General features: G+C 38.2%; 1 protein-coding gene across 1 annotated transcript in view; it reads left to right on the top strand.

The window, feature by feature from the left end:
- MSH3 (mutS homolog 3) overlaps nt 1-22,560 on the top strand; it is a 202,185-nt gene that overhangs the window by 134,040 nt on the left and 45,585 nt on the right. Inside the window, exons 19-20 of the mRNA XM_023510913.1 lie at nt 5,521-5,632; nt 17,139-17,296. Coding sequence (XP_023366681.1) covers nt 5,521-5,632; nt 17,139-17,296 — 270 coding nt within the window. The remainder of the gene's footprint in view (nt 1-5,520; nt 5,633-17,138; nt 17,297-22,560) is intronic.

Raw genomic sequence — 22,560 nt, forward strand, 5'->3', positions numbered from 1 at the left:
GCTATTTTTTGGTTGCAGCCATCATTGTTGTTTGGCGGGTCCGGGCTGGGGATTCGAACCCGCCACCTTAGGTGTAGGTGGCTGGCGCCTTAGCCGGTTGAGCTATAGGCGCCGAGCCCCTAAATTCTTTAGTTTGCAGCTTCTCCTTGTTCTTTTGGCGTCTTCAGTATATGTATCAAGAGGCCCCTTGATTTGCATAAGTAAAACATGAATCTCTAGGCATGTCCTTCAGAGTACATACTTTGAATCTGACAGTCATAAATTTGAATAGCAGCTTGGACATTTAACAGCTCACCTTGAGCACTTTACTTCTCTGATCCTTGGATACTACACTGATAAAATAATACCTACTTCTCAGGAATATTGTGTAGATTAAATGAGATAAAGACATATCCACCTTCTTAGTAGGGCAGATAATTACTTAGAAATACATGTAGCAGCTGTTATTATTTATAGATGTTAAACTATTTAAATTTAAAAAGCAGAAGGACTTCAGTATTATAACATTTCTTTAATAAAAATATTTGAACTGTGGATTGTTAGTACTTTTCACAGCCATATTCTTTTAAAAAATCATCTTTACTTCTCTGTCAATTCTTGGTCTCATGGTTTATCCCTTTAAACACAGTAGACATAGTGATTTTAAAGTCTGTGTCTGATAATTCAAATAACTAGAGTCCCGGTGGGTCTGTTTTGTGTTTCTGCTAGGTTTTTTTTTTTTTTTTTTTTGCAGTTTTTGGCTAGGGCTGGGTTTGAACCCGCCACCTCTGGCATATGGGGCCAGCGCCCTACTCCTTTGAGCCACAGGCGCCGCCCTCTGCTAGTTTTAATTCATTTGTCTCCTTGAATGTCTGGTAATGTTGCATATCTTCTGGGCATTGTTTTTGCAAAGTCATTTGTAGAAATAATTTTGATGTTACACTCATTCTGAAAGGAGTTACTTTTACGTTTCACCAGACATCTCAGGACAGTAACAGTCTGGCATCACTTAATGCAAATCAGGGGTTGAGGTGATTCAAAAGTGAGCTGCAGTTTGTATTTCAGATGCACTGCTATCGCTGGTGGATAGCCCCTTGGTGTCTTAATCCAGAGCAAACTATCTGTAGCACTTAGTATCATCTACTCCCTCAGAAATTACCAAATACCCACAGGGGAAAACTGGCCCTTTCCAGTGCCTCTGTCCCACCCAGATCCTGGCCTGGTAATTTCTTGCCATTTTATTATCAGGTGCCTTTGGATAGCTGTTTTCTATACTTTGTCCAACTTTTCTCTTTTTCCTCATTAGGAGGATTGTTTCCAATAATCTCATCTATCAGTGAGACATTTAGGAAATTTTTCACAATCTAAAAATCTTTACAACATGGAGGAGAATTCAAGATAACTAACTAGAGACATTAGCTGCTGGACTGTCTCACAAAGAAGGAAAAATTTTAGGTGCAAATAAACTAAAAGAAAAAACTTTCAAAATTAGATACTATATATTTCATATTAAGAAAAATCCATCTGAAAAATAACTAAATGAATCAAACTGTAGTCTTTTAGCCATATCATTAGTCTCTTTTTTTGGTCAAAAATAAACTAGAGTGTATATAGCCAAGAAATAGGAAATTCTATCTAAAATTCATTTTAAACTAGTATATACATACTTGAAATTTACACAGGTTTTTCTTAGATTTCTAGCTTTTTAAAAGAGTTGTGCATTTGAATTATTGCAGTTATTTCATATTGATTATTTGGCTTCATACTTGCATTCTCTTCTTTCTGAATGCTGTTAAGATATCCTATTCACTATAGTCTAAACCTTTAGGAAAAAGTCTTAATCTAAGTCTTTCTATCAATATTCTACAGTTTTACTAATATAGATTATGTTTTGTTTCTCTGGGGCAGTTAAAGGAGAGATGCAGTTTTAAAATATAAAATAAAATAACAGTTGTTCAAATTCAGATGTTTTATTCTTTCCAAGAAGTTCTTTTTCTTTCACTTTCATAAGGTAGCATCAACATGTTTTCCAAATCTTTCTTAATATAACTATTCATTCCATTTTAGTATTATCATCCCAGCTCTGTGAATTATCCTTTGTTTCTGACTCTACCAGGAAGAGTTTTGTCGTTACATAATTTTGATAGCAACAGAATAAATCAATGTAAATTTTAGTGTAGAACAAATCACTCACTTTTATTCTGAAGTGAAAATCTTCCTGGGAAGTCATATCAATGTCATGAATGTGATAGATTGATTTCACTTGGCAGAGCACCTATGATTTTATTTTAAAATTGGTTATCACTTACAAATACTTTTTAAAAGTAAATTCATGACTTACCTAGATAAGAATTTTGTCTTCAGAATTACATTCTAAAATCCCAAAGCTATCCATTTCTTGTAATTTAAAGTGTCTCTCTCCAACAAATGATTTCAAATTATTTACTCAGGAAATACTATGGTCATTCTTTGAAAAAATGTGAAAGTCTACTCTTGGGATTTTTATTAGACAGATATATTGAAGAATTCGGTATTTAGGAAAAGTAGTATTTCTTAGTGGTATGGGTGGGTTGAGAAATGTGTTTATATGTGAAAAGTTCCAAGTCAAAGAACTTGAGGAGGTAGTCATTGGTAGGATGCTGAGAAAGACCAGCCAATGGGCAAAAAACTGGCAAAAAGATGCTCAGTCTTAGTAGTCAGTGAGTGCAAATTCAAACAATGGTATAACACTGTTCACCCACCACCTTGTCAAAAATGAGGAAGTTTGATAGTTCCAACTCTAGGTGAAGGTATGAGAAAGTAAGCGTTTGTATCCTGCTTGTGGGAGGGTATAGCTGCTCTTATCTATTCAAATAAAAATAAGGGCATAACTATGACTTAGAAATTCCACTTTAAGAATTTACCACAGCTTAGGGAAACTCTGGGACACATACACATGGAGGTGTGTGTAGGGTTATTTGATGCAGCATTGTTTATAATGCTAATGATTGGACATAGTCTCAATGGTTAATAATTGAGTCAACTAATTGATGTAGCTGCTTCAAAAGAATTTGGAAAATCTGACAAGAAATTATCCTTAAGATAATTAAGAAGTTATCTATCATACCATATGAGTCCACTCCACTGGACATAATTGCAGTATCTTAAAGGTTTTCCAAAGACCAAAGAAAAAATTTTGTTTTTTTGGAGAGGAGAATAAAATTTATTCTGTCTTTTATGTATCTTGTGGCTCCATTGGGCCTTTTTGTAAATCTGAGATATATTTTGGAAAATAAAATGTATTTTGGGCTCTTTAGTGATCTTGAAACATTTTGGTATTTCATCATCCTGGGAATTATTTCAACATTGTTACCAGTTATTCCAACTACACTATAAAAGTCCAAAATAAAAAGAAAACTGGAGAACCATGATGCAAAAGAGAGGAAATAAAATCACCATCACATCATTCTCCCATTTTCTTTGTGTTACCTGATCTTTCAAGAAGGTACAAAAGAATGCAGATGCCACCATTGGCATTTGCTACCAGCTTTTGTTCAACACAGTTGAGATCCAGAATTTTTCATTTTTCACCTATAATAGCAAGAGGAAACAATTGACAGAAGGGCATTTTACATTTTTAGGTTAATTAGAAGATGAATGTGAAGAAAAAGATACCAATGCCCCCAGATACTAATAATGATGGTAGGATTTCTTGTATCAACAGAATCTGGGATAAGTGTTCAAATGACATCCTATATGAATTTTCTCAAACTCAAGGACTGATGTGCGAATAATGTATTTGTAAGGGCAGAATGAAATGTGTTATTCTCATCCAGTTGGTCATTCTGTAGGAGACGTTTATCATGTGATACTTGGTGACAAGAACCAATATCATCCTGTTTTGCTAAAAGACTTGGTATTCTTTTATCCTTTGTTATATTATTTGTTCACTAAAATTTACTCAGTACAGTTTGTAAGTGGACAGGCAGGAGATTGAAAGGAAACAGATCATATAGAAATGAAAGCATTCATTCGATTTATTCTAATTTGTGGTTCATAAATCTAAAGATGAAAATGCTTTGCAGTAATGGAGCAGAGAAGATGGCTATCCTCTCTTCAAGAAAATTATGAGCTTTAAAATATTTCAAAAAATTCAAATACTGCATTTTTGTGGATGCAAGTGTGAGACTGACCAGCAGTAGTGAACTAGAACCTATTAGAAATGCATTGAAATTTGGAATTTAGTATTTACAAATGACAATGTTCCAGGTACATGCTTGACAGCTGATGAGCAGTTGTATCCAGAGTGTGTTGCCCATTCTGGGTACATACACCTTGAAAACAAGGAAAATATGGAATAAAAATTTGAGCTTTGTTGTGTTCCAATTCTTATTAAATTTGTCATGAGGTTCTTTTTTTTTTTTTTCTCCCCACTATTTATTTTCACTTTGGTAAAATAAACAGAAGGGTAGCTTGGCCACAGATGGTAAATGGTAAAATCTATTTTTTTATGCACTTTGTATATGTATTTTTAAAGTAGTTCCAGCATGATATATTATAATCTGACTGTGTTTTAGGGAAAACACAGCCAATATAATGCATGTGTAAACACAAGGGCATAGAAGAGGGCTGAGAAGGAAATCCCCAAACTAGTCTCAATGGTGACCTCCAGAGAGGAGACCTGAGAGTGGGGCATGGCGCAGAGGGGCACAGATACAGATAAAGCTGTGGGTAAGAACAGATATAGAGATTTAAAAAAACATGAAGAACAGCAACACACCAAAAAAATTTTTACATCAAAAGTGAAAGATACCAGAGACCCGTAGAAAGATATTTCAATTGAGCAGAATATGAAAATTTTAAGTCATTTTGTTTCTAACACATACACATAGTTTGTATTGACATAAATCTAGAAATAATATTACACAATTTTATGTAGTATACTTCTTACTGAAAATAATTTAAAATAAGGTGGTGCCTGTGGCTCAAAAGGGTAGGGCCCCATATGCTGGAGGAGGTGGGTTCCACCCCAGCCCCGGCCAAAAATAATAATAATAATTTAAAATAACTAATGAAAATGTTGATTTAATCTCAGACAATAATAGAAAAATGGAAAATAAAGCTTGCTGCAATAGCATGCTCCTGTATTCCCACTACTCAGGAGGCTAATGCAGGAGAATCACTCAAGCCTAGGAGTTCAAGGCTGTAGTGTGCCATGATCATGCCTGTGAATAGCCACAGCAATCCAGCCTGATCAATACAGTGCGACCCAGCTCTTAAAAAAATTGTTAAAAAGAAAAGGGATCTTATAAACTACAATAGAATCATAAGACTCTTTCCAGTGCATCAGTGCATTATTATTATAATAAGTGCTTTCCCAACTTCATATTTAAAATCTAACTTTACACTTAGACCCTTATTCTGGATATATGTTCTTAAAATCTGAATTTAAGGTTTTGTGATCTGTCTTACAGGGTACTAAAATTTTTCATGCTGTCTTAGAGGTTTTTGTTAAAAGGCTATTTCTATGCCTAGTAAATGGAAACATACTTCTTTTTGCAGACCAACTGTACAGGAGGAAAAGAAAATCCTAATAAAGAATGGAAGGCACCCTGTGATTGACATGCTGCTGGGAGAACAGGATCAGTATGTTCCCAATGGTACCAGTTTATCAGTAAGTACCACATCATGCCAAGAAAGAACTCAAAGTTGATAGTATCTCAAACTCTTAAATACCAAATAAATGTATTTATAATTAACTTTGTCTTTAAACGGAGTAATCCTGGGCCTAGATTTGTATTTACCATCAAATATGGAATTGGTGCTATTTCTAATAAATGATTATAGATGGAAAGATTTAGGAACTAAAGGATTGGTCCTAATTAGTTAACCTGTGCAACCCAGTAAAAATTCTTTGTAACTGTAAATACCTAAGTATGTTGGTGGGGTCGGAATCCTCAGTTTTGCAAGTTCCTTTTAGTGTATAATGGCATATGCTTTGTCCTGTGTTCTAGTATTTTCAAAGGTTCTGTGAAAGAATCAGAGACGTTTCAGCTGATTCCAGTGATGAGAATTTTCATCATATGGGCTAGAGTTCTCTTACAGAACATTAATGACCCTAAATACTTATTTATTTAACACATACATACTAAGTGCCTATGTTGTAGGTAATAAAGTGAGTATTAGGAACAGAAAATGGCCAGACAGAACTCTTCCTGGCCTCCCAGAGAACAAAGGGTAATATAATACAGGTGGGTAAAGGCCGTGATTTAGAAAACCAGGGTGTCCTGGGAATAGGTAGCGGGCTGACCTAACTCAGTGTCAGGAGCATTGAGGAAGGTTCCCAGGAGGAGATACCAACTGAAGAATCAGGCAGTGCACGCCAGAGAAGTGGGGGAGTGTTCTAGGGAGAGGAACCAGTGAGGCAGAGGCTGGACTTGAGGCACAGTGCGGTGAATTCGAGGAACTGAAAGATGTGGAGTATGGTTGGAGCATTAAGAAAGAAGTGTTCAGAGATAAGGAAGAGGCCAGTTCATTTTATGAAGAGCGAACATATCGCAAGGTGTATAAGTTACTTTGTCAAAGCTAAACAGAGCCAGCCACTAGTTAAAGTGGTAAGGGTAGATTTTCTTCAGTAATCCTGTTGCAGTAGGGAAGTGTTCAGCATTAATTGAACTCTTTGATTTGTGCAGAGATGATTTTAAAGAGAACATTTTAAAGAGAGAACAGGCTCGGGGTGAGGGTTGAGGTTGGTTAATATGAAACCCATATGAGTCTAGGAATTGGTGCTTATACCATTTGTACCACATTTCAAAGAGCCAGTTCTATTGAGAAGACAGTTCTAGTTGATAGAAAATTTACATCTCGAAGGGCAGAGGAAGTATTTATAATTGTGAGCTTTCTGAATAGCCATTCTAAGAAGGGCTTGAGGGGGTCTGTCTGCCTATCATTAAGTTTTGGCTAGACCAGTGAATTCAGGCAAGAATTCTGGCACTTTAGGTGGGACTGGGCTATGGTCATGCTACGGAAGCAGCCAAGGTATTAGAAACGCTGCTGGTGGTCAAGTGTCTAAATGGAAAGGATGGATGAAATCATTTCTGAGTCTGTAGTTTTTATAGGCCAAAGTTGAGATCTAGTTGAGAAGAGGGCTCAACATAGCCTGATCAGAGATTGGTCTTAGAATCTTCATCACTGCAGAGTAAAGTAGTATATTGATGGGGTCAGAGAATTGATATGGAGGGAGTAGGAGTGAGAGAGGTAGAATGAAAGAATGGCATGCTTGACTTTAAGATTTCCGAGGTAATGTTCTTCTGGGAGATGGCAAGATCCTAGGTGTGGCCATGGAAGGGACATAGCACATGGGGAAAGGTCTTTGGAGATGAACAGATCAAGGAACAGTTTGGCAAGAGTCATCCATGTAAATGTTGAAATCATCTAAGATCGCAGCAGGATTTCTCATGGAAAGTGACATTGATTGGGATTATAAGATTGTAAAGAACAGAGGCCTGTGACCTGAAAGTTTATAGATGCCTGCAGTGAGGATGAACAGAGGTGGTAAAGCAAGGAAGAACTTCTGAACCCACAGTGCATGGTGCATGGAGTAGTATGTGGCAGAGAGCTCAGCGCCCAGACAGGGGGCTGCAGGGAATGACACACAGCTACACTACACTGTAAGCCTTCATTGCACCTATGAAGGAAATGTTAAGTAAGGTGGTTAGAAACAGAAGTATTGGAGAATTTTTCCAAGGACAGTGAAAGAATTGAGATTGGGGGGCAGCTGTTGGAGAGTAGGTCAGAGAAAGAAAGCCCAGAACAGAGGGGCTTGGTAACAAAGTATCTACCCTGGGCTGTAAGCAAGGATGGCAGAGATGTGTGGCATGATGAAGTTGGCTGGCCTCAGGAGTGGGAAGTGAAAGGAGTTATGTCTAGGAATTATGTGTAGTTTAATATAGCTTTTTGATAAAAGACTCAGTAGTATATACATAACCCTTGTCTTTGCCTATTCGGGCTGCTATAACAAAGTATTAGGGACTGAGTAGTTTATAAGCAAAATGTATTTCTCAGAGTTTTGGAGCCTGGGAAGTCTAAGGTTAGGGTGCCAGCAGACTCAGTTTCCTGTATATTCACATCATGGGGTAAGGAGTCTCTCCTAGGCCCTCTTGACTCCGTCATCTTCTGAAGGCGCCACCTTCTAATACCATCACGTTGGGGGTTAGGATTTCAACATATGAATTTGAGGGGAACACAAGCACTCAGACCATAGAAACCCAAGACCCAATGTCTATGAACTTGTTCATTCTTTTTTTTTGGGGGGGTGGTGGGTTTGAATCCACTACCTCTGATATGGGGCTGGTGCCCTATGCCTTGAGCCACTGGTGCCACCCTGAACTTGTTCATTCTTATTAGGAAACTTATGTATTACTTATTTATCAAACATGTTAACAAGTACTAATCCTTTTATTGTCTTTTAAAAAGAAGACCATGTGAACATAATTCCATTGTCAGTTTCCATAATACCAGTAGGGTATAGCTAATACTATGGTTCTGATATTTAGTAGCTTAGTTTATTTTTAACTTAAAAGTTATTTCCTATTATTTGATCCTAAGTATATTATTTTTGGCATTGATTTATTTTTTTGCTGTTGTTTTCTTTCCTTTTTCATTCTTTTTTCTTTTCTCCTTTCTTTTAAAAAGTATATTATATTGTTTAATAAAACAAGATTTGAGAAACTAAAATGCCTCCTATCTAATTATAAGAATGTTTTAAAGAAACATTGAACTCTTATATTTAAATCTTTACAAAATAAATGGAGTGATTCTTTTTTTCCCCCCAAGCAGTCATCTCAGAATGTTCTAGAATATTCATTTCTATTACATATGTTTTTTCTAACTTGAGTAGGAGTTGGTATAGAATTGTTGCTATGGTGAAGTGCATTCTATTTTTCAGGGTATAAATTTATATATAGGGATAGTGTTGAGAAAGGACTTACATAAAATTCAATTTAAAATATTTTATGGGTGTTAATTATAAAATACACCCTGAAAATAATTTCAAAGTTAAATGACATTGTTGCTTTTGATAATCATATAGTTTTAAGAAATGGTCTTTTGTACATGTAATTATAAGTACACTCGCCTGGATTCCGCATTATACGCACTTATTATAGTACTTCTGAACAAGCCAACTTTCTACCCATTTTTGTTCTCCCAGTTTTAAGAATACTTTTTTAAACACTGTTTTTTGGTCCCCTTCCCTGATTCACTACATAACCTAAGTATTTGTATCCATGGCTGCCATTGGGTCTCCCACCTCCACCCGCCCCCTCTGTGTTCCCCACTGTGCACCCACAGGGCTTCTCTCACCTGCCCTGCTGCTGTCCCTTTTGAGCTCCTGCTTTACACTCCAGCCAGATTGGACTTTTTGCTGTTCCCAAGTCACTGGGCCTCTGGGACTTGGCAGATGGCGTTCCCTCTGCCTAGAATGTCAACTTTCCCCACCCTGCCCACTCCTGCCTCATGTGCACAGCCCACTCCCCCTACTCCCCCAGCTCCCACTTGTCCGAGTCTCATCTTAGATGTCAGCTCTTGCACTAAGCCCTCCCCCGTTCAGGCCAGGCGGGCATCCCTCTCACATACCCTCACCACTCTGTGTTTCTCCCCACCTTAGTCCTTATCCCACTAAATAATAATCACTCCTTTTTAATTTGTGTTTCCCAATGGACAGTAAGCACGAAGAGAACAGGAAATGTGCCTCTCTGGTTTAGGTGTAATCCCCGGATGAGTCATGGCTCTCTGGCACACAGCAGACTCCTAATCAAATTTATTAAATCAGTAAGGATTAGCTAGAATTCTTCAGCAGTCTCCAAGTCTTGTTTTAAATGTTTGCCTCTATTCACAAAATGTTATTCAAAATATTATATGAGATTTCACAGTTTGCAGAATAATTTTGCTGTTAGACTAAAAGGAAATTAGAGACCTTTTAGTTTAACCACCTCTTCATACTTTTGAGCAAACTAAAGCTCAGGAAGGGGAAGTGACTTGCCAAGGGATGACTTGAACTATTGTCCTAAACATAAACATATTCTAAGGTAAGCCAGTATTTTCCAACCTTTTCCACTTTGCAGCACACATAGAAAATGATAATATTTCGGCTGGGTGCCTGTACTCAGTGGCTAGGGCGCCAGTCACATACACTGGAGCTGGCAGATTTGAATCCAGCTTGGGCCTGCCAAACAGCAATGACAACTACAACCAAAAAATAGCCTGGTGTTGTGGCAGGTGCCTGTAGTCCCAGATACTTGGTAGGCTGAGGCAAGAGAATTGCATAAGCCCAAGAGTTTGAGGTTGCTGTGAGCTGTGACACCATGGCACTCTACCAAGGGCAACATAGGATTGTTTTCTTATTAAACCAAATGACTTTTTTTATGGGTGGGGTTTGATGATTGGGGTTTACAGTTTGGGGGGGGTTGTTTTTAGTATTCATAATATAAATTCAACTTATAGGAGGGGGAGGGGAAAGTGAGGTTGCCAGGGTCTCAATTTGTAGGAGGGAATGAGTCAAACGTGTAGGGCAGGAGGATTCCCGGGAAGTGCTCGAACTGTGTGGTTCTCTCTAGCCCAAAGGGGAATCCACAGTCCAAGTGTTGTGGAGCTGGGACAGGTGAACTGCAGGTTCTTGGGTACAAGCCCTTCTGAGATCAAGAAAGGGCCTGAGGTGTTTCAGTCCCAACTACTGTGAAAGTAGGTGCTCCTGTGCCTGTTACACAAGTGAATGCTTGAAGCTGATAAGGATGTAGACACACTTCCCAATGAACTAAATACAAATAATGCATACAATCAAACTTGGCTGAACATTAAGCCTCATTCTGTGGCTAGATTATTCTCTTGGATTCTGTGAGAAAGGTCTTTCTCACATAGCGTGATATTTGGATCATAGGCCCAAGAATTAAAACCAGAGGAAACATCAGTGACAATTGAAGATTGTTTTCTGTAGCTTCTTCCTCTGGTGCCCATCTCTCTTGCTCCTGAAACAGTGGGATCGAGAAGGACATTGTATGTTGTCTCTGCTCCCAGTCTTCTCCCTGTCCTTCCTGTCCCTCACCTATCTCCTACTCATCCTTCAAGAGCCAACAAAATACTACCTCCTCTCTCACATTCACTCTGGCCAGAAATAACATCTTTCTGTCCTAGCACTTTTCTTTGTTCTGGTTTTAGGGTTCCTCTTAAGTAAAGGTGTAGTGGGAAAGTGCCTCACAGTGATGGGAGACGTAAATCAAATCCTGCTCTGCTATTATTTTACTGTTATCTGGGACAGGCCACCATAGTGGCTGGGCCTTGGTCGCCTCATCTGTAAAATGAGGAGCTTGAGCTGAGCAACAATGAGCTCTCACTCTTGGGAGGCAGACGGGTGGCATGTGGGCGTCAGAGGGTGGACTCCTGCAGCCCACGCTGCTCTCCATCCTCACTTCTCTTTTCTGTTTATAGTTTGCCTTGTGTTCAGAGACCAAAGATTTGGCCGAGAGCTTGCCTGGAGGAGGCTTTTACTTGGGAGTCTCTACTGTAACTTGCTGGTGATTGACATTTTTAAGGAATAAAACACTTTGAAACTGCCAAACTTTTTCAGCAGTCTGAAGCTATCATAAAAATAATTCTACCATAATTCTTCTTTAAAAATGGATGTCAGTGTCAATATTTATACCTGTCAAGGAAGAAGCTTTTTTTTTTTTTTTCTTTTTGTGGAAAATACAGCTATTGTCCAGGTCTTAGAGATTTAACATATGACCTAGGTTCAAGCCATCCTCTTGCCTTAACCTCCAGAGTAGCTGGGAGTAAAGGCACACACCAGGATGCCCAGCTAATTTTTCTGTTTTTTGTAGAGATGGGGTCTCTCTCTTGCTTGGGCTGGTCTCAGACTCCTGAGCTCAAACAATCCTTCTGCCTGGGCCTCCCAGACTGCCAGGATTACAGGCGTGAGTACTGTGCCCATCCCTAATCTTAACTTATCATCAAGATAGAGAGCAGCTGATCTCTTTTGTTAAAGGGTGGCATCTCTTCTCTCAATTAAATTTTAAATAATCTCTCTTGATCTTCATTTTCTGGAAAAATAGGGAAGATGATGATGAATGTACATTTAGAATGGCACCCGGCACAGGGTGTAAGTGGGCTTTCATTGTTAGGTAGTTAATTAAAATAAATTGATGTTAAAGGGCATGGAAAGCAGGTTATCGGTGGGTTTCTAAATAGAAGAGGAAAGTGAACCTGCACTGAGTGTGGCCCATTCTTCTTCTAGCCTCCCCCTGCTCCCAGGGAGGCTCAGCTGGTACCTCCTTGACCTCTGTCACTGTTTGTCCACGTTCTCCCCAAGACTTTCCCTGCTGTCTCTGAGCCACGGTCCTAAGGAGTCTGCAGTCCTACGGAGGGAGACCCTAGAAAGGGAGCAGCAGGCTGCTGCAGACTTGGGAGGCTGGGTGGGTGCAAGAGCATGCCAGCACTGCCACCACCAGGTTATCCAACCTACTCTGGCTGGGGTATGGGGATGTGGGTTGTGGGGGCCGTGGGACTACCTTGGGCTGGAGAGGAGGCACAGTAGGACATGGGCCAACCCCCCAGTTTAAGGGAGCCAAAGATGGTTCCCAGAAATTGGGGGTTTTGGGCCAGGTATGGTGATTGCAACCGTAATCTTAGTACTTTCGGGCCCTGAGGCAAGAGGATTGCTTGAGGAATTTGAGACCAGCCTGGGCATTATGGTAAGAATGCCTGTCTCTACCTAAAAAAAAAAAAAAGTATGGATTTTTTTGTGGGCTAACTCTCACAAGCATTGATCAAAATAGGAACTCGTGCTATAGCTCTGGGGCAGGGTGCAATAGACATCTGGTGGTTCAGGCACCAGCTGTTAAATTACTGGATTGAATGGCAGTCTAGAGTAAGGTTGTTGGATTTAGCAAATAAAAGTATAGGACATCCAGTTAAATTTGACTTTTAGGTAAACAGTAATGTTTTTAGGATAAGTATGTTCTATGCAGTATTTGGTTTATATTAAAAAAAATACTTTCAAATGTTATTGAGTGTCCTATGTTTGACCTGGTGACCCCTACCTAGAGCAGTGATTTTCAACTGGTGTGCTATGGCACACTAGTGTGCTGTGAGAGGATCTTAGGTGAGCTGTGAAAATTTGTAAAGGTCATTACTTAAATTATTTTCAAAGGAAGTTCAAAGCAAAGTAAGTAAATTCTTCTTCTTTTTTTTATATCAATTAATTTAAGTGTGTCATGTAGGTTAACTGCAGGTTCAAGTGTGCCATGATAAAAACGTTTGAAAACCTCTGGTCTAGAAGGACTTTATGGAGGTTCCAGAATGGTAAGATAGGCACTTACTCAGATTTGGGAAATTACTAAAGTAATTACTCCAAAGGTCTCTAAAGTAATTACTCTAAAGTATAAAATTACTTAGAGTAATTTTTGTTTTTTCACTTTTAACATGATGTCTTTGATGACCCAAAAGTCTTAATTTTAATGAAATTGAGTGTCTCAGTCCTTCTGTGGATGTTTTGTGCCTTAAGAAATTCTTCCAGTCCCTGAAGTCATAAAGATATTCTCCTATAATTCCTTGAAAGTTTTAATTTTTAGATTTAAGTCCTTAGTCTATCCAGAATTTATTTATGACATGAGGTAGGATTCTAAGCTCATATGGATAATCAGTTGTTCTGTACCAATTTTCAAATAATCTATCTTTTCCCCATCAAAGTGCAGAATTACCTGTTACATATTAAGTTTCTGTATTTTCATGGGACTGTTTTGGACTCTTTCTTTATAGGTCATTTTTTTGGTCCCTAAGGCAAAAACGGCACGGTATTATTTACTATAGCATTTTAACAATTTCTTACATCTAGCAGGAAAAGTTCTTCCTACACATTTTTCTGATAGAACTTCTTGACTTTTCTTTAGCATTTGCTCCCCTGTTTCATTTAGAAACAACTTATTCATTTTCTTTGGGGGAAAATTGAGATTTTTATTGAAATTTCATTGATCCTGTAGAATCAGGAGTGTCCAGTTTTTTTCTTTCCTGCCACACATTGAAAGAATAAGAGTTATCTTGGGCCACACATTAAATAAACACATAGTCATGAAAGCTGATTAACAAAAAACAAAACAAATGTCCTCGCAAAATTGGCGTGTGGCTCCGTGGACTGCAGGTTGGACACCTTTGTGTGTAGATCAGTTTGGGGAGAAGTTGACATCTTTATGATGCAGATATAACATATGCATATGTCCCTACGTGAACACAGTATATAGTAAGCCACCACTTAATGTTGTTGATAGGCCCTTGGAAACTGCAATTTTAAGTGAAGCGATATATAATGAAACCACTTTTCCCATAGGTTAATTGATACAAACAGGAGATGAATTCATATGACATATTTCTGGTTACAAAAACATCACAGAACTTCTAAATAATGACCCAAACACTTTATGTATTGAAATTGAAATAAATGTAAAGGTATATATACATTTAAGAAAGATTAATAAAACAAATTATTAATTATTTAGTCCTGTATTTTGATTCAAGGTTGCAGGTACTAGCCCAGCAGCTCAGTATGGAAGGTAGGAACCAACCTTGGACACAACACTATCCCATTGCAAGGCATAATCACACTCATCCAACTGGGTCCATTTAGACAGGCCAGTTCACCTAATGGGCCCATCTTTGGGATGTGGGAGGAAACTGGAGTAGCTGGAGAAAACCCACATAGATGTGGGAAAACACAAACACAGTAAGCCCAACCCAAGGTCAATTTTCAGTTTTTTCCTTCATTAATATTAAAACAGTATTGAATGAAATGATGTTATTTGAGGACCTGTTGTACTTTTGGGTATTTAAGTACCTGGGTACTTTTTGGGTATTTAAGTCCTTTCAGTATACTTTTAAAATGTTCTCTACAAAGGTTTCTTTACATCTTTTATTAGACTTACTACTAAGTCTGTTTTGTTGGTAATAGGTCATATTTTTTTTACACTTGTTTCCTAGCTCTTTGTGGCTGTTACAGAAAAATGTATTTGATTTTGCACTTGGCTGGATTCTCTCGTTAATTAGAATACCTCATCTAAAGGCTCTTTTGGATTTTCATTGTAAATAGTCACATGATCTGTGAACATTGACACTTGTGTTTTTGTCCTTTCTTGGCCTAACACCTTTTAATTTTTTTTTATTAAGTCATACACACATAGATCATGAATACATTTATGTATTTGTGAGGTACAAGGTGTTGATTTTTTTATACAAGTTTGAGTGCTTACATCAAACTAATCAACAGAGCTTTTACCTCATTTACTTAATTATTGTGTTAAGACATTTATGTTCTACTAATAGATTTGATTTGTACCCTTGCAATATGCTCCATATGTGTGGTCCCACCATTAACCCTCCCTCTATTAAACCCCTCCCCATTTCTCTCCTTCATCCAGGCTACAGTTGTGATCTATCTTTCATATTAATATTAAGGAATTTTGCATGTGTATTTAAAAGTAAAATTGGTCTGTCTTTTTTCTTGTAATGTTTTTGTCAGGTTCAGGTATTAATGTTATGTTGGCCTTCTGAAATGATTTGGGAAGAATTTATTCTTATTCTGTTCTTAGAAAAATTTTTGTAATATTGGTATATTTCTTAAATGTTCGTAAGAATTCAGTGGGGATGTTATTTGGGTTCTGAGTTTGTCTTGTGGCAGAGCTTTCAACTGCAAATCTGATTTCCTTACTAGAGTTGAGATTTATTAGATTCTCTGTTTCTTGTGTCATTTTTGCCATTTTAAAAAATATTTGATCATGCCAAATATTTGGTTGTTTTGCAACAGGCTTATTATTTTTAATCTCTGTAGAATTAATTTTATTTTTATCATTGGTTTCATTATTCCACTTATACCAAACTTCTTCCCAGGTTCTTTCAGTCACAGGAAACAGATTCGCTCAAGTTCCGTCAAGTAATGGGGATTCATAAGGTTCCTTAGAAAGCCACATGGACCTGTAAGAGAAAGGAATCTCAGGGAAAGAACTGCAGTCTCTAGCACTGTTTGGCATTAGAGAGATTGGAAATGTGTGGTTAATTAGGTCATGAAATAGCTTTGGGGATGGGGCAGGTTTTCTTTTTATCTGTCCCATTTGCAAGACTTCACAGGCCTTATTTTGATATCTTGTTACATTTATTTACATGAAGCTTCTCATCTCTTTTTGGGTCTTCTGTATCTTTTCTTCCCTTCATTGCTAATAACCCTCCTTACCCTTACTCTGTATAACTTCTCTTCATACCTTTTGTCTCTTCCTAACTTCTTATTCATGGTCCGCTGTGCTTTGTGGCCTCATTCTGTGATTCTTTTCAAACTTTGCTCCAGTTACCAACTGATTAATTCCCAAGAGATTGTTTGATTGGCCTAATTTGAGAAGAGCTTTTATTCTATGCCCATTGGCCAATTATAGATTGGCTTCTCTTGACTAGGTGCAGGTATGGCCAAAATGGTGGGGTCACAGAGGCGCTGGGTCCACTCCTTTGCAGAGGGCTGCAGTTGGGCCGTTACCCTTAGAAGGGCTCTGTACGTGGCAAGTACTATAATCAATCAATACAGGGAAGTTCCAGAAAATGAAATCACTGGGAGACTTACATCTTCCACTCGCACTGGTGAAATGCCAGTGAATAGTTCAATGCTGATAATATAAAATGGTGTTATAAATCTCTCTCTATATAAATCTGCTCTTATGTCATCCTCCTATAACTGAAAAATTCATGTGCTGCCAACCCAAAATAGGGCCTTGGGCAATTACATCTGTTTTTAGATGGACCAATGGAAATTGATAGACTTTAAATAAATATAAGCGATATGAAAAGTATCCCACATGGGAAGATTTAAGATTGTTTAATGAGAATGCTGTAGAAGTTATCCAGTTCAGGTTACTTCTTATTTCTTTTTAATTCCCAGAAATAGCTATGTGTACTACCAAGAATTCACTTTTCTGCAATAGCACAGTTTATGTTGAGGATAAAAAGATCATCTTTCTTTATGTGATATTTATTGGTGATTATTTATATCACAAAGCAGTGTTGTGCCTAATGATATTTTCATTTATAGGATAAATTGTGAATATTCTATATAAACCCTATGGCACAATAAGTGAAATTTCTTTTTCATTTTCTAGGACAACTCAGAGAGAGTAATGATAATTACTGGACCAAATATGGGTGGAAAGAGCTCCTACATAAAGCAAGTTGCACTGATTACTATCATGGCTCAGATTGGCTCCTATGTTCCTGCAGAAGAAGCAACAATTGGGATTGTGGATGGCATTTTCACAAGGTAAGAACGTTCATTCTGTTTGAATGTATTTCTGAAAATAAGTCAAGCCCACATCATCGCATGATTCTTCTGTACATATTTAGATGAATACATTTGCTCTTAAAATGTTTAGCATTTTGGAGCTTAAAGAAATCATTTCATTATGAATATTAATTCTAGAAGAGACTTAGGAATTCATATTGTCTGGTAGTTTTCACATTATTTGTACTTACCGAGTTCTTTGTTTTGTGTGTGGAAAGTCAACATTTATTTTAGATAGGTAAAAGTAAATCTGCTCTGCCCTCCAAGGGTGGAAGGCTCGGGGACCTGGCTGTTAGGTTCTGTAGAGCACAGTCTCAAAACTGGTCTGTCTGCTCTCCCCGTTTCTAGGTGGAGAACTGAGGAAAGGCTGAAATGGGCACAGGACCAAGGCAATTTAATTTACGTTCCTTTCTACTCTAAGAACATTATGTGGGACTGATTAGGTCTTACCCTCAATATCTAAACTTAAATTTCACGGCATATTAGGAGCGAAATATGTGGTCTCACCCAGGAGAACTTAGAGTCTTGTCTATGTGATACCTTATGATCCATCACTTCTTAAAGTATTATATTTCTTATATGTGCATTTAAAAAGTAATTCCATTTGTGTGTGTACGGTCCAGCTCTGTAAGCTGTCCAAATTGTCCGGCTTCATATTTATGTGTAATATTTGTCTGTGGAATCACATCAGAATATATCACATGCTAATATTAATATTCTTGAGTAGGCACTGACATAGTTGAAATCTTAATTTTTCATTTGAGAGTGAATAAAACAATCTAAATGCAGCTTGCATGTCACCAGAAGATATTATTCTCATCTCCATATATTTGTAAATTAACTCAATATAAAACATTTACAGAACATTTCTTTAGTTTTTAGAATTATAATTAATTTTCTATCTTATAAGAAATATGTATGAGGTATTTTATTTTGGTTACAATATGAGGGAGAGTAACTAATGAAGAATAAAAGAAAAAACCATCTTGGGCAATATAAGGTGATTTGGGGGGAAGAGACTCTTGTTATCAAGCAGAATATTGGGTTGGTACAAGTAATAGAAAGGAAAATAAGGGTTATTTCTCATATAATAGCAAAGCGTAAGGTGGACAGCTGCTTCTGGTGTTTCAGTGGCTCTGTGATTTTTTTTTTGGCTTTTCCCTCAGAGTTGCAAGATGGCTGCTGCAACTTCCTGTTCAGGGGAAGAAAATAGAAGGGGCTGCCATAGTGTCCCCTGCTTTTTCAAAATATCAGTAGCTTTTGAGAAGCCTGGCAGAAAACTTCCACTTACATTTCACCAACCATAACTGTGTCTTGTGGCCTTGGAATTGTAGGGGAAACAGAAAATAAAATTGTGGTTTCATCCAGCTTTCATAATAATGTTAGGCCTGGTAGTTGGGAACAAATTCAGAGGTAACTAGAAAACGGTGTCTTTCATGAGGAGTAAAGTCAGTAATAATGGCAGTCAATCTTCCTGGGAATGTATTTATAATATTAGTGTAATAACACTGTTCAGTGTATAGGCACGTTTGTGTGCCCTTTATGTCGAGTGTGTTATAGAAAATATATTTAATGAGTCCAAGTCTAAGCCATCTAAACCACACTAATTTTCAGAAATTTGGGTATTTTTCCTGTTCATTTTCGTTTATTCACTCAACATGTACTGAGTAACATATGACAGGCAAGAGAAATAGGAAGCAACCCCAGTTGGTTTTCATGAAAATTACACAGTGGATAAAATCAGCATTCACCAAATCATCATCTAAAGAAATGTAAAACTGCAGCTGTGACAAGTTTGCAAAGGCTACAGTGCAAAGTGCTGGGATAGCCTGTGCTCCTGGGAAATGGTCTGGTCAGGAAGGTCAGGGAGGCTTCCCTCAGCACGTGAGTTCTGAGTGCCTCACCAAGGATGAGTGAACAACCACAGAAGGGAGAGCGTTCCAATGACAGCAGCAGCACACAGGTCCCGAGAGCATGAATAACATGGACAGGGGCGTGAACGGTCTCCCTGTAGGAGGCTATGGTTCTAGATGAAGCTGAGTGGGAGGAGTTAAGTTTTACAGAGTGTAGCCATTTGCTCCTATACCTGGGCACCATGGGAGATGGATTTTTAAGCAGGGCTTGGCATGATTGTGCTTGCGCCAGCAGCAATGTGATCAAAGAGTCAGGTAGGTCAGAGGAGCGCAATCTGCAGGCTCTTCTCTGGTCTTGGCGAGCAGATCAGTGGTTTAGCCTAATTTGTAGTTCTAATTTATGTGAAAAGAAGTCATATTTGAAAGGTATTTGGGAAATAAATCAACGGAACTTGGTGACAGATGGGGGTGCGGTAACTGAAATAATGGAATTGTCAGAGATGATGGTGGTTCATGCATCTGGATGGTAAATTCTGGCATTTACTACAAGAGAGTGATTTTTTTTCCCCTTAGGTTCTGACTTTATTTTTGTACACAATAAATAGAATTCCTCTGAGACATACAAAGAGAGCTGTCCTATAGGAGGTTGGATATAAAGTTTAGATCTCTCTTAGAGGGAGAGATCAAAGTAAAGATAGAAATTTGTTGCAAGGTGTCTTTGTGTAAGTTGGTAGTTGAAGTCCTGAGTGTGGACAGGGTTACGTTGGTGGAGAGTATAGTGCAGAAGAGTAATGTTCTGAGCCTGAGCTTTAAAACTGCTGACATTGCATATTAAGAAGAGAAACTTGAAAACCAACAGAGGAGCAGCTGGAGAAAATGCAGAAGAACCAGAACGTGACAGTGTTGTGGAAGTGAGGGGGAAGGATACCCCAAGAAGGAGAGAAGTGGTCTGCAGTGCCACAAAGTAGGTGAAGTGAAGCCTCCAGTCACCGTTGGTCTTAGCAAAGTGGACATCACTAGTGACCTCAGTGAGAACTGCTATAGTGGAGTGGTGGGGCCACACTCCAGTTTGAGGTTCTAGAGTGGGTTAGAGGTCAGAAAGTAGAGAGGTTAGTGCTGTGACACTGGGGAAGATTGGGAAGGAGTGGAAGATCCAGTGAAGGACTGACTTGTTTTTGGTTTTGAGTGGTAGACTTGAACATGTTTCAGTGGGATATCCAGTGGAGTGTGTTGTATCCAAGAAGTTATGATTCTTAGCAAACCCCAACAATGCATTGACCACTTTTAGAGGATATTAGAATGAGTCACTGTGATACTTTAAAAAGTCATTAGTCACTTCTGGAGATGAAAACAGAAAGATAAAGAGAAAGATTCAAGCTGCTATTCTACCTTTTTAAATAGGTAATGAGGGAAGTGTCTCTTTATAGAAATGTTCCTCTTGGGAGAGGGGTGGATGGGGGGAGGGAGGGTGATTGGTTGGGTCACCTCTATGGCTTATCTTACAAGGGTACAAGTGAATCTTTCTAAAAGCAGAGTATGAATGTCTTAACTCAATAACTAAGAAAATGACATGAAGGCTATGTTAACTAGTTTGATGAGAGTATTTTCAATTGTATATGAAAACACCACACTGTACCCTGTGACTGCATTAATGTACACAGCTATGATTTAATAAAAAGGAAAAGAAAAGAAATGTTCCTGTCGATAAAGCAGGAACGATAAGAATTAGAGCATTAATCAGCCTTCTTGCAACCCCTAATGTAATGGTGGGTCTAAGTAATAATGAGAAATGGCTGCTAACTTTACCAAAGGAGAGGCAAGCAGACATTAGTTAAAAATTTGTAACACAATCTGTGTCATTGTCTGGCCAAAAAAATCAAACTTGAATCTGTTCAGACCTCTAGATTTGTCTGCCCATTTACAAGAGGGAAAAAAGGACAGAGGAACATGTTAAGCACCACCATGGGAAAACTGTTAGCAAAACCTAGACCATGGGAAACTATGGGACAAATGACTGGTTTCTTCAACAAATAAACAGCAAAGACCAAAACAAAAGTGTGTGGGAGGGAGAACTTGTAGATTAAAAGAGAGTTAAAGAAGTTGTCATCTGGTTCTAATATATCACATCCTAATTCAATCCTGATTCAAATTCATAAACCTTTTTTGTAAAGCATTATTGAAACATTTAAACTATAAATTTAAAAAGTGAGATAAAAGTAACAATGCAGGCTCGGCGCCTGTGGCTCAAGTGGCTAAGGCGCCAGCCACATACACCTAAGGTAGCGGGTTCGAATCCATCCCAGGCCTGCCAAACAACAATGGCGGCTGCAACCAAAAAATAGCTAGGCGTTGTGGTGGACACCTGTGATCCCAGCTACTTGGGAGGCTGAGGCAGGAGACTCGCTTGAGCCCAGGAGTTGGAGGTTGCTGTGAGCTGTGATGCCACGGCACTCTACCCAGGGGGACAGCTTGAGACTCTGTCTCAAAAAAAAAAAAAAAAGTAACAATGCAGTTGTTATGATGTAATAGAAAAACCCCTCTTTAGTGACACATACTAAAATGTGTACATTTGAAATACCTGCTTATTTTGGATTTATGTCACAATAAAGTAGTTAGGGGAAGTTGGCAAGACAAGGATGAGAGAAAATAGGTGTGAATTGATCTTGGTTTGCGTCAGATGCTGGCTGCGCAGGGGTTTCACTGTACTGTTTATCTTGGTTGTACATATTCGTAATTTTTCATAATACTTGTATAAAGGTTTTTTGTTTGTTTTAACATTTGTGGCAGTTAGTCATTTGAGAAAGAGAGATAAGATCCCTTGTGTAGGCCAAAGCTTTGTTTTTCAGACTGTGGATAGGAAATCAATGCATTGAGTTGCAATTAGCATTTCAATATAGTATAATGAAACCCTATATAACCACTATCCTGATTAAGCAATTAATATTTCTCGTTTTTCCCATTTGGTGACGTCTAAAACTAAATACCAGACATCATGTCAATTCATCCGTACACACTTCAGCATGTACCTCAAAAAGGAGGAATGTCTTATGCACTACCTCAGTGCACTATCACACCTTACAAAAGTAGATGAGTCTTGGTATCATGTAATACCCAACTCAGGAAAAATAAATGTTGTATGTTCTCACGTGTAACTGGGAACTAAGCTGTGGTTACATAAGGACACTCAAAGTGGACAAGTAAAAGGGAGGTGGTAGGAGGGGGTGAGGGATGAAAAATTACCTACTGAGTACGGCGTACCCCATTCGGATGATGGGTACACCCAAAGACCTGACTTCACCACTGTATAATGTACACATGTAATGGAATTCAGTTTGTACCCAAATATATTGACATTTTAAAATAATCGTAATACAAAGTTCATAACCATAT

This window comes from Otolemur garnettii, unplaced genomic scaffold (genome assembly GCF_000181295.1).
Source record: "Otolemur garnettii isolate 467f Iridium unplaced genomic scaffold, OtoGar3 scaffold00017, whole genome shotgun sequence".
Taxonomy (NCBI): Eukaryota; Metazoa; Chordata; class Mammalia; order Primates; family Galagidae; genus Otolemur; species Otolemur garnettii.